Source organism: Anomaloglossus baeobatrachus, chromosome 2, assembly GCF_048569485.1.
Source record: "Anomaloglossus baeobatrachus isolate aAnoBae1 chromosome 2, aAnoBae1.hap1, whole genome shotgun sequence".
In the NCBI taxonomy this organism is placed as follows: domain Eukaryota; kingdom Metazoa; phylum Chordata; class Amphibia; order Anura; family Aromobatidae; genus Anomaloglossus; species Anomaloglossus baeobatrachus.
This window is the reverse complement of record NC_134354.1, coordinates 508,703,126-508,718,644: the sequence shown is the minus strand read 5'-3', so window position 1 is coordinate 508,718,644 and position 15,519 is coordinate 508,703,126. Positions and strand designations below refer to the sequence as shown.

General features: G+C 47.6%; 1 protein-coding gene across 1 annotated transcript in view; it reads right to left on the bottom strand.

The window, feature by feature from the left end:
- Window positions 1–15,292, bottom strand: part of PRPS2 (phosphoribosyl pyrophosphate synthetase 2) — a 100,451-nt gene extending 85,159 nt beyond the window's left edge. The window contains exon 1 of the mRNA XM_075336518.1: window positions 14,868–15,292. Coding sequence (XP_075192633.1) covers window positions 14,868–14,989 — 122 coding nt within the window. The 5' untranslated portion in view covers window positions 14,990–15,292. The remainder of the gene's footprint in view (window positions 1–14,867) is intronic.
- Between the last annotated feature and the right edge of the window lie 227 nt (window positions 15,293–15,519).

Here is a 15,519-nt window from a genome sequence, read left to right as displayed (position 1 = left end):
ATGTGCAGTTTCCAGCCGTAGCCAGTATCAGAAGACAGGGTCTGGAACTGAGTATTTCCAGCAGCCTGCCGCCGGCTTCAAAAACAGCTGATCATCAGGAGAGCGGAGTGTCAGATCCCGGCTGATCAAACTTTGATGACCTATCCTAAGGATAGGCCATCAATGTACAAGTAAGTAGTGGACAACCTATTTAATGAGAAAAAAAAAAAAATCAGGATTTTTTAATTTTTTTTGCTTTAGGTCACCATTTTTAAAGACCCGTAGCATGTAAATTCCCTATCAGTATGTCTTTGGAGTGAGGGAGAAAACCGGAGCAGCCGGAAAAAAGAAAAAAAAAAACCTGTAAACTCGTGGAGAAGGTGCAAACTCCCAGCAGATGTTGTGCTTTGTTGGATTTGAACCCAGAACCCAGCGCTGCAAGACTGCACACTTGCAAACTCTTGCTCAGAATATTTATTAATGTCCTACTATGGAAAGGGATAAGTAACAGACCATAAAAATTATATGTAGTTATTTATTAAAGGGACCAAATCACCAGGATGTTCGTATCTAAGCTAAAGCCAGTGCTATACTGACTATCAGGCGGATTCTATTTTTAGGTTTTGAAATCCAAAAAAGTGAATTTTGTAAAATAAGCAGCTTGTTGAGTGATATCAGCAAAGGAGCAGATCATATATTCATAGTTATCCCCCCCTGTTAGAATTAGCATATGTACGATATAAACGACTCACTTTGTCTAGCAGGACCTGTGTGAGGTCATACCCATGTGACCTAGTATCCAGCTTTGGTGGCTGAAGCCCCGCCCCTTCTGGTCACATGGGTATGACCTCACCACAAATCCTGCAACACAAAGTGAGTTGTTTGTATAATACTTATGCTAATGCTAACAGGGAGAGGAGATAACTATGAATATATGATCTGCTCCTTTGCTGCTGTCACTCTACAAGCAGCTGCTCATTTTATAAACTTCACTTTCTTGGATTTCAAAACCTAAACCTCCGAGCTGGCCACTACAGGTATGTATAGAATCAGCCTGATAGTGCCAGTATAGCACTGGCTTTAGCTTATATACGAAAATCCTGGTGACTGGTTTCCCTTTAAAGTTGGGGTGGGCATTTTTTTTCTGACTCCAGTTTACTGCTACAACCCTTTACATTTTTCCCTGCATTGTTGCACTCACTTGAATAGAGGTGCTGCAGATCATCGCACAGTGGGTGGTATGTAAAGCCCCTTTATTTGCATGCCCTGGGGGTACTTCCCAGCAGTTGGACCCACAACAATCAGAACAAGATGGTACATTCCTTCACTTTTTGTGATGGAAATTATTCTGTAGCATTTTCATTACAAATGCATTTGTAAGCACTCATTTTGGTTTCTCTTATTTTGGATGCGTAAGTGCATACCGTGTTTCCCCGAAAGTAAGGCCCTGTCTTACATTAATTTTACCCCCAAAAGTCCCACCCTGCCTTACTTTCGGGGGAGGCCTTACATTGGAAAAAAAATGACAATCCTCCCCCCTGCAGCCTCCCCATTGTTTGAGATCCGGCATCCACCCCTTCCTCCCCCCTGCAGCCTCCCCATTGTTTGAGATCTGGCATCCACCCCTTCCTCCCCCCTGCAGCCTCCCCATTGTTTGAGATCCGGCATCCACCCCTTCCTCCCCCCTGCAGCCTCCCCATTGTTTGAGATCCGGCATCCACCCCTTCCTCCCCCCTGCAGCCTCCCCATTGTTTGAGATCCGGCATCCACCCCTTCCTCCCCCCTGCAGCCTCCCCATTGTTTGAGATCTGGCATCCACCCCTTCCTCCCCCCTGCAGCCTCCCCATTGTTTGAGATCCGGCATCCACCCCTTCCTCCCCCCTGCAGCCTCCCCATTGTTTGAGATCCGGCATCCACCCCTTCCTCCCCCCTGCAGCCTCCCCATTGTTTGAGATCCGGCATCCACCCCTTCCTCCCCCCTGCAGCCTCCCCATTGTTTGAGATCCGGCATCCACCCCATCCTCCCCCCTGCAGCCTCCCCATACAGTGGTTCTGCCCCCCACTCTGCCACCACACACACTGACACATACGGTACCGGTACAGCCCCACACGGCACCCACACACATATCGTACCGGTACCGTACACTGACACATACAGCCCCATACGGCACCCATACACATACCGTACGTACACGTACACACACACACACACACAGCCCCATACGGCACCCATACACATACCGTACGTACACACACACACACACACACACACAGCCCCATACGGCACCCATACACATACCGTACGTACACACACACACACACACACACACACACACACACAAACACACAGAGTTTCGGAACTTACCGAAATCGGAGCGAGCCTGCAGGCGGTGACGTCGCGGCTGATTTCGGCCAATCAGCTGCGAGCCGGCTGACTGGCCAATCGCAGCTCGAGCTGAGGGCCAATCAGCTGCGAGCCGGCTGACCGGCCAATCGCAGCTCGAGCTGAGGGCCAATCAGCTGCGAGCCGGCTGACCGGCCAATCACAGCTCGAGCTGAGGGCCAATCAGCTGCGAGCCGGCTGACTGGCCAATCACAGCTCGAGCTGATGGCCAGCAGGCAGCCTTGCGGGGGCCATTCACCGGAGGCGGACCACGGGTGGCACGAGACTGGAGAAGGCCTGGATGGAGCGAGGGAACAGCGGCAGCGGTAAGTTCCTGTACTTTCCCCAGGGACCCCCACCCATATGCGGCCTTACATTCCCCGGCCCCCCCGCTACCCTGCCTTACAATCGGGGGGTGCCCTACATTGGCGGACCCCCCCGAAACCCCCACCCTGCCTTACTTTCGGGGGGGTCCTACTTTCGGGGAAACACGGTACTAGCCCAGAATTGCACAATTTCACATTTTTTTTCAGGACCAAAAATACCAACCAATAAAAGCAGGACTGAAGATTTGCAGCAAAGTTAGCTGAAAACATTATTGGAGAGTATGAGTAGCTGAGCGATGTAACAAGTGATCAGTGTGTGTACTCCAAAATGAAGAGGATACTTCAATTATTTAACAGTATGAAATGCTACAAAAGAAGTATTCACCGTTATCATCTGATCTAGATGATAGAAGTGATATCCAGTCCCCAGTGACGCCCCACTACAGAGCCGTGGGCACTTTGTGCCTCCACATTGTGCTCAGTATGGCATGGCTGTAGCATTGTCCTGAAGAATTAATGAAAGCATAGCATTTGGCTTTGTTGAAATTTAACTGCTTTACTTCGGAGATAGCTTTAGTTAAATTAGAAAGTATTTTTGTGGTAGAGGCTTCATCAGTGATTTGTTCCCCAACACAGGGTAACATACCTGTTCACATTTTCCACTTGTGTTGCCAGCCATCCTCTTCAGAAAAGGACATTTAATCGGATATGTTTCTACCATTCATTCTATAGAGATAGTATCATATACAGTGCTTGTTCTACTTTGCTGCCATCTATTGGCCTTTGTTATATGTTTTTCCTGCATTATATTGTAATTTTCCCATAATGCCTCTCTGCACCCCCTATCTTTTCCTCACACCTTTTCTTTCTGGTCAGTGCCATCTTGGCTGCACGTGCATCAAGACTGAAGAGAGGATTCTCCTGTTAAATCTATCCTCCATCTTCACCGATATCCTACCTCATCAAACCAAGAAACTGTAATAATAGAAGTTGAAGGTCATCTACGGCATCATCCTTCCTAGATTTACCACGTGCATCTGGTCAGACATGGGAGGAAAGGATAGCAAACCTACCCACCATTGCTTCCACAGAGATTCGTGCTCACATTCCTCAGACACATCTCCCTCACGACAATCAGTGGCAGAATACAATTCATTAGCTTCATAGAAAAGGCACTAGGGATAAGCGAACCTGAACTGTAAAGTTCGGGGTTTGTACCAGACACCAAGTGTCCCAATGCTCGAACGCAAACATGGACGTCTCATAGAAGTCCGTGGCCGAGCTTGGATGCTGTTTGGATGATTAATAAAGCTTTTTGAAAGGCTGCAGCACATGAGCAAGATGTCTGGATGTTGCTGGGAACAAAATTAAAAAAAAAATTAAAAACATGGGGGTTCCCCCACTTTTTGATAATTAACACATGTACAGCAGCCAGTTGAAGGTTACAGTCCTCAGCTGTCTAATTTACCTTAGCTGGTTATCAATATGAGGGGACCTAACGCAGTTTTTTTTAATTATTTATTTATAAACAAATTAAAAATAAAAAAGGGAGATTTCCCCCCCATTTTTGATAACCAGCCAAGATAATACCAGCCCCCAGCTGTCTGCTTTACTGCTTTTTCAGGCTGGGAAGGCCCATGGTTATTTGGCCCTTCCCAGCCTCCCCAGAAGTGGGGTATCCATTAGATGCCCCAATTCTGGGGAGGCTGGGAAGGGCCAAATGCCCCAATTCTGTCGCTTTGCCCAGCTCTTACCAATTGCTTTAGTGCAGTGGCAATCGAAGTATTAAGTCTTATTTTGGGGAAACAAAGGTGTTTACATAAAGAAAACATTTATATTCCATGCAATCTTGACGACTGCTGAAATTGATCAGTAGATGGTGTCACAAATGGTGTCCATGAAACCTTACATTTTTACTCATTTTATTCCCACTATTCAAAATTGACCATACAGTTCCAGAGATAAGGGCTTTTTTATGTAGTGCTATTTTTTTTTTTTTTTTTTTTTTTTTTAGGAAGCATTGCTCACAGAGACAGAGCAGTCTATAAACAAGTTTGCAAACAATCCTGAGATTATGGCAGATTTAACACGCAGACTGATAAAATAAGAGAAAATACTGGCCATTTTTGGCCCAGTTCACTTTTAGGCCCACATAAACAGATTATTGTCGGATACACCTGACAGTTATTACTGGCAATCTAACGGGTATCAAATCACCCTGAGAACTAATGTGAGGTAAATGAAGGATCCAGCTTGCTGAATCAATTTTTTCCACACAGAAAAAAAGTACATCAGGAATACAGAGATGTACGGGTAAGCAAAAGTACTGAAGATCAGTATGTATTAAAATGGAAGCATGGAACTGATAAATTGTTGCCAACAGATTGGGCAGCATGCACCAGGCACTGGCTGTATTATCCCAGCCAGGTATACTTGACTCTAGAAGGCTGCGGAATTATAGAGAGAAAGTATCTTTCTCTCTATAATTCCGCAGCCTTTTAGCTGCCAGGAGACTAGTCGGAGAGAGGTGGTTCTCCAGCAGCTTCTCCCCACTGCCCCGGACTGACAGGTGTCTGCCTACAAAAGCATGTAGGCACAGGCCTGTCAGTCACTGTCAGCGGGTGGAGAGAAGCTGCCAGAGACCCACGTCTCTCTGACTAGTCTCCCAGGTCCTAGCAGATTGTTAAGATAGGCTGCGGTGTTTCAGAGCAAAACCTTTCAGTCACACATACTACTCGGCTGGGATAATACAGCCAGAGGCAGTTACGCTCCCTGCCCAATCCATGGGAAATGTGTGCCAGTGGTTATGTTCCGTTTAAGAAATTCTGTGCAAACAATGTTGGAAAAATAATAAAAATAATGTATGTTGCGGTTTTTGGGAAGGAAAAAAGAAAGATGAAAATATAATTTTTGTACATATTTTCCAGCCCCAGTGCACAGGTACAGCAGCAGATCTGGCCAGTTATAATTACTCAATAACAAATAAAAATCAAGTGCAGTACCTGGCCATCTCTGATAATCCTATTATTCTATACCAAACAATGGGGAGAAGGTACAAGGAGGTACACATGCTTGACCCAAACTCCATTCATTCAGGGTGGATACTCCATCAGGCTAACTTTCCAACTTGGTAAAGTTCTTTAACAAGATATTACTTTTACATTAGGTATGCCTATGTAGTGCAAACATGAGTTACAGTGAGCTACATATTCTTCTTTGGCTAAAAATACTCAAAAATGGAACGAGGAGTATTTTTACCCGATAGTGAAATATGCACTCTGACTTCTGGGACCACCTGTATATAGGACTTGTGAAGTTGGAGCAGGAGATGAAGGCCCCCGGCGCACACCGTGTTTTTACTGCGTTTTTTGGTGCAGTTTATGGTCCAAACTGCATGTAGTCCTTCCCCAGCAAAGTCTAAGAATTCATAAAGGCTTTGCGCGCGTTGCTTCTTTTTTGCCTGCAGTTTTGGGTGCAGAGAAAAGAAGCAGCGTGTCACTTCTTTCTGCGTTTTCTTCAGTGATTTTTCAATGCGTTGACTTCAATGAAGTCATGAAAAAACACAAAAAAACGCAGGTAGCTAATTCTTTGCATTCACCCACGTTTTGTCCCTGCATTTTGGAGGACTGGCAGATCAATCCCCTGCTGACTCGGAGTCTGTGGGGGATTGATCCACGGTATCTGGCTAGATGTAAAGTCCATGGAGACCAAAATCCAACGCAAAAAGGGGTAGGAGCAAGCACTTCATAATCACAGATCACTGGGGTGGCTGTCACACTACTCTCATGGCAGCTCTTTGTTCTTCCCGAGCCAGCCGTTCATTAGGCTCATACATATTCACTGCTTCTCCCGACCACCAGCAACTGCGATTGGTTGCAGTCAGACATGCCCCCACGCTGAGTGACAGCTGTCTGACTGTAACCAATCACAGACACCAGTGGGCGGGTCTATATCATACAGTTAAATAAAAAAAAAAAAAAAAAACACGGCGTGCGGTAGCCTCAATTTTGATATCCAGCCAAGATAAAGCCGCATGGCTGAGGGCTAATATTCTCAGACTGTGGAGGCCTATAGTTATTAGGCTGCCCCCTGACTAAATAAATCAGCCTGCAGCCGCCTGGAATTGCAGCATCCATTAGATGCGACAGTCCTGGCACTTTACCGGCCCTTCCCAATTGCCCTGGTGGGGTAGCAATCAGGGTTATAAGGAGTTAATAGCAGTCCATAGCTGCCACTAAGTCCTAGATTACTGATGGCAGGCATCTATGAAACACCCCCCCCCCCCCATCATTAATCTGTAAGTGAAAGTAAAACACAAAAACACTCCAAAACTCCTTTATTTGAAATAAAAGACAAAAAGCCACCCCCTTTCACCACTTTATTAACCCCGCATAAACCCCTCCAGGTCCGATGTATCCACACGAGGTCCCACGACGCTTCTACCACTGCTACATTTGACAATCTCAGCGAGCGGCCATAGAGCATTACTGCCCGCTATGAAGTGACTCACTCAGATAAGTCCTCCATTTGCGGCTCACTTCAGTGGAGAACTCCAGCTATGACACCAAATCACCAAAGTGACTGAAGTGAACTGCGCCATCAGCGCAACATCACTTAGGTTAGTCGCAGCCACAGGGTGTCAGAATGAACTTGGGTGAACCCGTGATGTCACTGCTACGTCAGGGGTTCACCCAAGTTTATTCTGAAACTCTGTGGCTGCGACTAAGGCCACAGTCACACTTACAAGGGACACTCACGAATCTCGCATCGCATCACCCGGGATGGCCTGACGCTCTCCGGACACGAGCGTGCAGCTGCATAGAAATACATGCAGCCAACCCGCTCCTGTCAGGAGAGTGTATGGCCGTGCCAGGAGATGCGATGCGAGACTCGTGAGTCGCTCGTGTGACTCCGGCCTTAGTCGCAGCCACAAGGTGTCTCGGGTGAACCCCCGACGTCACAGCTGTGCGTCCCGCACTACCGCTGGTATCACGGCAGTGACATCACAGGTTCATCTGAGTTCATTCTGACACTCTGTGGCTGCGACTAACCTGAGTGTTGTGGCACTGATTACGCAGCTCACTTCAGTCACTCTGGTGATTTGCTGTCAAAGGTGGAGGACTCCAGCTGTGGCTGCGGCTTACCCAAGTGACGTCACCGCTGATAATGCGACTCACTTCAGTTGCAGCATGGAGCTCACAGCCAGCCGTCATGTTTTAAGGCCGCTCGCTGTGAGCGTTACATGTTGCAGTGCTGGAAGCGTCGTGGGACCTTGTGTGGATTTGCAATGGTGTTTTGGGGGTTAATAAAGTGGTGAAAGAAGATGCCACCGCACCAGGGCAATGGGAAGAGCCATGTGCAGCACCAGAATTGGCGCATCGAAATGGATGTGCCACTTCCGGGGTGGCTGCGAGCTGCTATTGTTAGGCTGGAAGGGGCCAAATAACCATGGCCCTTCCCACCCTAATAATATCACCCCCAGTTGTCTACTGCACTTTGGATGGTTTTAGAAAAATGGGGGGGGGACCCCACGTCTTTTTTTTTAATAAATCAAGTAATTTAAAAATAAAGCGTGGAATCCCCTCAAGTTTTCATAACCAGCCAAGGTACAGCAAACAGCTGAGGGTTGCAGCCTGCAGCTGCTGCTGTTCCTGTGCTGGATATGAAAAATGGGGGCAACCCTGCATCTGTTAATACGGCAAAAAAACGCTGTAAAAATGAATTGAAACGCGGTAAAAACGCATGCATTTTTTCTGCCAGAGGGTGCATTTTTCGCTGGAGAAACAAAACTGCAGTGTGTACACATACCCTAAGGCTATGTGCGCACATTGAGTATTTGGCTGCAGAAATTTCTGCCCCATTTCTGCATACTTTGAGCATTTTTGCCTGCATTTTTCACCATTCAAAGAATTGAATGCTGCAGTTTATTTACTGCACCAAATCTGCAAGGAGAAACACTCAACGTGTACATGACACTTCAGGATTCTCATTGGCTTTACTGGCATCAGGATAATATATTCACCTACCGCTGCTTTCTCCTGTGTCTAGCGCCAATCTTTTCTGCTTCTCAGTGATGTCACCATAATTGTGACAAGCTGGCTCACTGTATACTCTGTGTGAGCCGATGTCTCATTTACATTATAAGCCACGTTCTGATGCTCCCTAGACTTACATTAAAAATCACTTCTGGGCCACGCAGAGCAATGTGACACGAGAGTCTGCAAGGTAGGGGACGTCACGGAGAAAAAGAGAACAGAACTGGACTCTGCAGAGGGGAGTATAATAGGACACTCACACTGTATTACATGCATATATACACCTTTAATGAATAAGAACTTAACGTGAAGGCCTCTTTAGCTTAAAGATTCCTTCAGATCTTTACAGCTGTGGCTTAACATGTGTGCAGACAGTCATTGGTGACCCACTTCGGGCGAGAGTGAATTTGTTCTCGATGGGAAGAGAATAAGCCACTGCTAGATGCCCTTGATAGAGGCCAATCTCCATGTGAAAGGATGGAGGAGTCCAGATCCCCATACTCAGGATGTCTGATCCCATTAGAATTAGCTGCTTCTGCCAACTTTACAATATGTACTGTGAGGAAAAAAAGTATTTAGTCAGCCACCAATCGTGCAAGTTCTCCCACTTAAAAAGATGAGAGAGGTCTGTAATTGACATCATAGGTAGACCACAACTATGAGAGACAAAATGAGAAAAATCCAGAAAATCACCTTGTCTGATTCGGCAAGATTTTATTTGCAAATTATGGTGGAAAAAAGGTATTTAGTGACCTAAAAACAAGCAAGATTCCTAGCTCTCACAGACCTGTAACTTCTTTCAGAGGCTCCTCTGTCCTCCACTCATTACCTGTAGTAATGGCACCTGTTTGAACTTATCAGTATAAAAGACACCTGTCAACAACCTCAAACAGTCACACTCCAAACTCCACAGAGGTGAGGACCAAAGACCTTTTGAAGGACACCAGCACCAAAATTGTAGCCCTGCACCAGGCTGGGAAAACTGAATCTGCAATAGGCAAACAGTTTGGTGTGATGAAATCAACTGTGGGAGCAATAATAAGAAAATGGAAGACATACAAGACCACTGATAATCTCCCTCGATCTGGGGCTCCACGCAAGATCTGACCCTGTGGGGTCAAAATGCTCAAGAATGGTGAGCAAAAATCCTAAAACTATACGGGGGACCTAGTGAATGACCTGCATAGAGCTGGGACCACCGCAACAAAGTCTACAATCAGTAACACACTATGCCGCCAGGGACCCAGATCCTGCAGTGACAGACGTGTTTCCTTGCATAAGCCAGTACATGTTTGGGCCCATCTGAATTTTGCTAGAGAGCATTTGGATTATCCAGAAGAGTATTGGGAGACTGTCATATGGTCTGGTGAAACCAAAGTAAAACTGTTTGGTAGAAACACAACTCATCATGTTTGGAGGAGACAGAATGCTGAGTTGAATCCAAAGAACACCATACCTACTGTGAAGCATGGGGGTGGCAACATCATGCTTTGGTGCTATTTCTCTGCATGCAAAGGGACCAGGACGACTGATCCATGTACATGAAACAATAAATGGGGCAATGTATTGTGAGATTTTGAGTGCAAGCTTCCTTCAATAGGCAAGGGCATTGAAGATGAAACGTGGCTGGGTCTTTCAGCATGATAATAATCCCAAGCACACTGCCAGGGCAATGGAGTGGATTCATAAGAAGCATATGTAAGTCCTGGAGTGGCTTAGCCAGTCTCCAGATCTCAAACCCATTAAAAACCTTTGGAGGGAGTTCAAAGTTAGTGTTGCCCAGTGACAGGCCCAAAACATCACTGCGGTAGAGGAGATCTGCATGGAGGAATGGGCCAACATACCACTAACTGTGTATGCCAACATTATACTTATAAAGACTTACAGAAAACGTTTGACCTCTCTCATTGCCAACAAAGGATATATAACAAAATATTGAGATGAACTTTTGTTGTTAACCAAATACTTATTTTCCACCATAATTTACAAATAAAAATCAGACAAGGTGATTTTCTGGATTTGTTTTCTCATTTTGTCTCTCATAGTTGTGTTCTACCTAAGCTCTTAATTAGGCTGCTTTCACACATCCGGTTTTTGCAGTGCGGCTCAATCCGGCTCAAAAAACCTATGCAACGGACGCGGCGGAAAAACCGGATCCATTGCATACGATTTTCCATGCGGCCCGTCCGTTTTTTGATGGATGCGGCTTGATACTGAGTATGCGCAGTGCAAAAAAACCGCATCCGGAGGCTGGATGCGGTTTTTGCCGCAGGACGCCGCATCCGGCGTCCATAGGCTTGCATTGTAAATCGCGCCGGATCCGACGCGATGCGTTTTTTTCGCCGCACAAAAATGTGCCGGCAACGTTCTATCCGGCCGCCGCATGGGCTAAATATGCCGCATCCGGCAAAAAACGGACGCAACGCAAGGCCATGCGGCACAATACGGCGCTAATGCAAGTCTATGTGGGGAAAAAACATAACCGGCTGCGTTTTTTTTGCAAAGCGCCGTATTGTGCCGCTCAGCAAAAAAACGGATGTGTGAAAGCAGCCTTACAGGCCTCTCATCTTTTTAAGTGGAGAACTTGCACAATTGGTGGCTGACAATTATTTTTTCCCCACTGTATGTCATATACATATTAAGAGTGTCACATGTGCTAATGCATCGGTGGGGTGCAAGCAAAACGGGCGATATTTTCTCCAGCATTATCAATGACATCTCTATACCAGGAGACATGAAGATAAGGCTGTTCAGACTTAATGAACTTGAAGTTATACAGATTTATAGATGTGCTGTCGATTTTCAAACCCACTTTAAAACCATAATGAAAATCCATGAGCAAGCGGATGTCGCTGTGAAATCAGACATCTACCATTCATAGTCACTGTCTCATGAGAATCAATTCATTAGGATAGATAAGATCCCTCCGGTCACATGGCTTACTATGGTATTAGCAATGGTTATGGTGCTGTGTTTGGATACTGGACATCATGTACTTTACTGACCTCGGAAATTTGGAGGAAGAAAAAAAAATGCATTTTCTAGTAACAGACGCACAATGGCGTTTTAAAAGGGTTTTCATCAATTTCCTCCATCTGTAGTAACCACAGAGATTTGTGGGCTATGGTTGAAAAGGACAAATCCAAGGAAGTGATTACTGCATTGCTACTGGGAACGTCTACTAAAGTAAACATTCTATTTACAGCACAGAAGCATTTAAAGGGGTATGGTGACAGGAGACCTCCAACATATCCATGAGGTGAGCCGATCTGGACAGAGGAGGCAAACCATGGCTGCATCCAAACAGGGAATATAAATGTGCCTGGCCACCTATCCATTCACTTCTATAGGAGTCACAGAAATCCCTCTCCTGCATGCAGAAGCCATTCCCCACCTCACCACCCATGACAGGAGTCAGGAACATTGCTCCCAGAGTTGGGACCCGCATCTACCAGACATTTATGGTGTATATTATGGATATGTCATAAACATCTAAGATCAGAATAAGTTTATATTGGATTATTTCAGACAGCCTTTACGGACCTCAGAGTGGGATTCCCCAATCAGGACCCCTTTTCATAAGCCAGAAAAGTGAGCTGATCTGAGGGGCTGATGATCTAGTAGTTTGGAGTCATTTATGTACATGGCAACCTTAAAAAGAGACAATGTGGCCAGGTGGTAGGACGCTCAGATTTATAACCAGTATGAGGGAGACTTTACCAGTGTACACAACATCCGGAGCCCTCAACTGAAAAAAGACACCTGTACAACAACCCAAGTCAGATGTTGTAGGGGGCTCCGGGAACCCCTCTTGCCAATGCAATCAAAGGGTGCGGGAATACCAGCTGCGAGGCTGCTGTGTATGTGAGGGCAATGTTTGTTGAACCCACACATGAAATTTGTTGGGTGTTGCCTCCACAATAGTACTAAGCAGCAGCAGCAGCAGTGCCTCCCTATGTCCAGCGTCAGATCCTATAGGGGAGTATGCCTGCACTGCCCATACAAGGAACCAGTCCGTTTTCTCACTGCACAAGTCAAACAGGGAAGCCCACGAGTCTACAATAAGTGAAACTCTTGCCTTCACTGAAGACCCCTCTGAAAATATTAAAGAGATTGCTGAGGACTCGTATATTGATATGGCATTATGTAGATGGTGTACAGCACAGTTCTGTACACTGTAGCGGCTGTTTTCAGATACTGCTGCACAGCTACCATTGAAATGAATGGGCATTAAGCTGCAATACCCAGGAATGAACAGTGTACAGAGCCAGCTCACCGCCACAATCATATTAATGATCTATCTATAGGTCATCAATGGAATTCCTGGACAGCCCCTTTCAAGATCTCAAAAACTACAGGGCATACAAACCTCTAAAATCAGGGCGTGCGTCACTACTTCATGCTGCCATCAGACAGGACGACAGATTTACACCACAAGTCTATACAGATGGCTAACAACGAGGTGCAGCACTGGGGTTGCTAGGCTCTCATCCAACTCCAGACAACATCAACCATGAGTCTGTGATCCCCTGTGTTTACATTGGTTTCCTTCAAGGCTACTGGTTACCATTATAAAAAAAAATAAGTTATAGAATTTACTCTCTAAGAAATAACCCCCCAGTGTGTATACATCATAGTGGGGACAGGGCTCTGAAATATACGGGTTCTCCAGTTTCCGCCCACACTTTAAATGACTTACTGATAGGGACCTTAGATTGTGAGCCCAATGGGGACAGTGATGATCACATCTAAGTGCTGTGGAATTAACGCTATACAAGTGAATAAAATAAGTAATTAAATAGATTTTTCATCCCCTCCATTTCACACCCATCACCATTATGGCAAATGCTAAGATTTGTTTTCTCCTATAAAAAAAAAGGCCCTGCCACATAGCGCAGAACATGGGTGAATAAATCCCCACTGTTTACTGCTTGAAGAGCTGGGAATCTTTTTGCACATCAGTAGACGGATAAAGAGCAGGTAATCCCAGGCCCGCATCCCGACTAGTTATATAGTTATAGTGCGCTGCGTTCACTGTTCCATGTCCATCCAAGTGCACCGGCTGCCTGTGGTATATCCGGCGAGATAGGATGGATACCATGTCCATCTGACATCTTTACTTTGTTTTTAGTTTGCCTGCAAGGGGAGGATGAACATCAGGTGCATCCCGCCGCACGTCTATTAGGGGGCCGCATGTCCATTAGGGGGCACCGCACCAGCATCCCGCCGCATGTCCATTAGGGGGCGCCGCACCAGCGTCCCGCCGCATGTCCATTAGGGGGCGCCGCACCAGCATCCCGCCGCATGTGCATTAGGGGGCGCCGCACCAGCATCCTGCCGCATGTGCATTAGGGGGCGCCGCACCAGCATCCCGCCGCATGTGCATTAGGGGGCGCCGCACCAGCATCCCGCCGCATGTGCATTAGGGGGCGCCGCACCAGCATCCCGCCGCATGTGCATTAGGGGGCGCCGCACCAGCATCCCGCCGCATGTGCATTAGGGGGCGCCGCACCAGCATCCCGCCGCATGTGCATTAGGGGGCGCCGCACCAGCATCCCGCCGCATGTGCATTAGGGGGCGCCGCACCAGCATCCCGCCGCATGTGTATTAGGGGGCTGCATGAGTATTAGGGGGCACCAGTTGGGCATAATACAGTATGGAGACTATTAAAAAGAATTTGAGTGGCTCCACTATTTCTGCAGTCCAGACTGTAATAACTGTCCCTCTCCCCACAAAAAAAAAAAACCATAAAAATTATATTATACACACAATCTGCATGTACATTGGTGTCTGGGCTGGCTATTTGCGCAGCAGTAACTCTATAGTGCAGCCTCTCCTCTATATCCCCTGTGGAGGAGGGAAGGGGGTTGGAAGCCAAATTCCAGCATCAGCCGGCTCTAATCTGCCAGAGAACGCATGGTCTGCTCAGCGCCCAGATGATGGGTGATAGCGCTCAGTAATGGCAGGACACAGGCTCCACATGGAGGTATAGGGGGTGTGAGGAGACCCCAGAGTCTGGAGATCACAGGGGACGTGGGGCGCAGTGCCGGCTGTAGTAATGAATGAGCATGGCCCGGACAATGTGACTCCTGCGCTCAGCACGGCCATGCTGTCCCCACGTCTGTGTGCCCCTGCCCGGCTCACCTGGTCTCCTGGTTGCTGAACTTCTTGGTGACCACCTTGCCCAGTTCCAGCCCCAGACGATCTGCTACTTTCTGGGAAAGATCCTGGTGAGAGCTGCCGCTGAACAGCACGATATTCGGCATGGCTGGGGCTTGTGCTGAGGCCGCAGGATGTATGGAGAGCCCCGAGCAGAAGGGAGCAGGCTGCGGAGGACACAAGGCTCGCACGGAGGTGGCCGCTCTTCCCTTCTGCTACCAAGGTGCAGGGCTCGGTGTCATGTGGCTACTGTGTGGAAGAAGGGGGAGGGGAGCTGGAGAGGAAGTGATGGCGGCGCGTCCTCCAGTGCAGGCCGGCCTCCTCCTGCTCTTCTCCCGCCTGTCACCGTGCAGGGCCGGCCTCCTCTCCCGCCTGTCACCGTGCAGGGCCGGCCTCCTCCCCCGCCTGTCACCGTGCAGGGCCGGCCTCCTCCTGCTCCTCCCCCGCCTGTCACCGTGCAGGGCCGGCCTCCTCCCCCGCCTGTCACCGTGCAGGGCCGGCCTCCTCCTGCTCTTCTCCCGCCTGTCACCGTGCAGGGCCGGCCTCTTCCCGCTGGGCACCATACTGGGCTGGCCTCCCGCCTGTCAGACTGGAGGCAGCACGGTGTAGGGCCGGCCTCATCCTCCCGCCAGGCAGT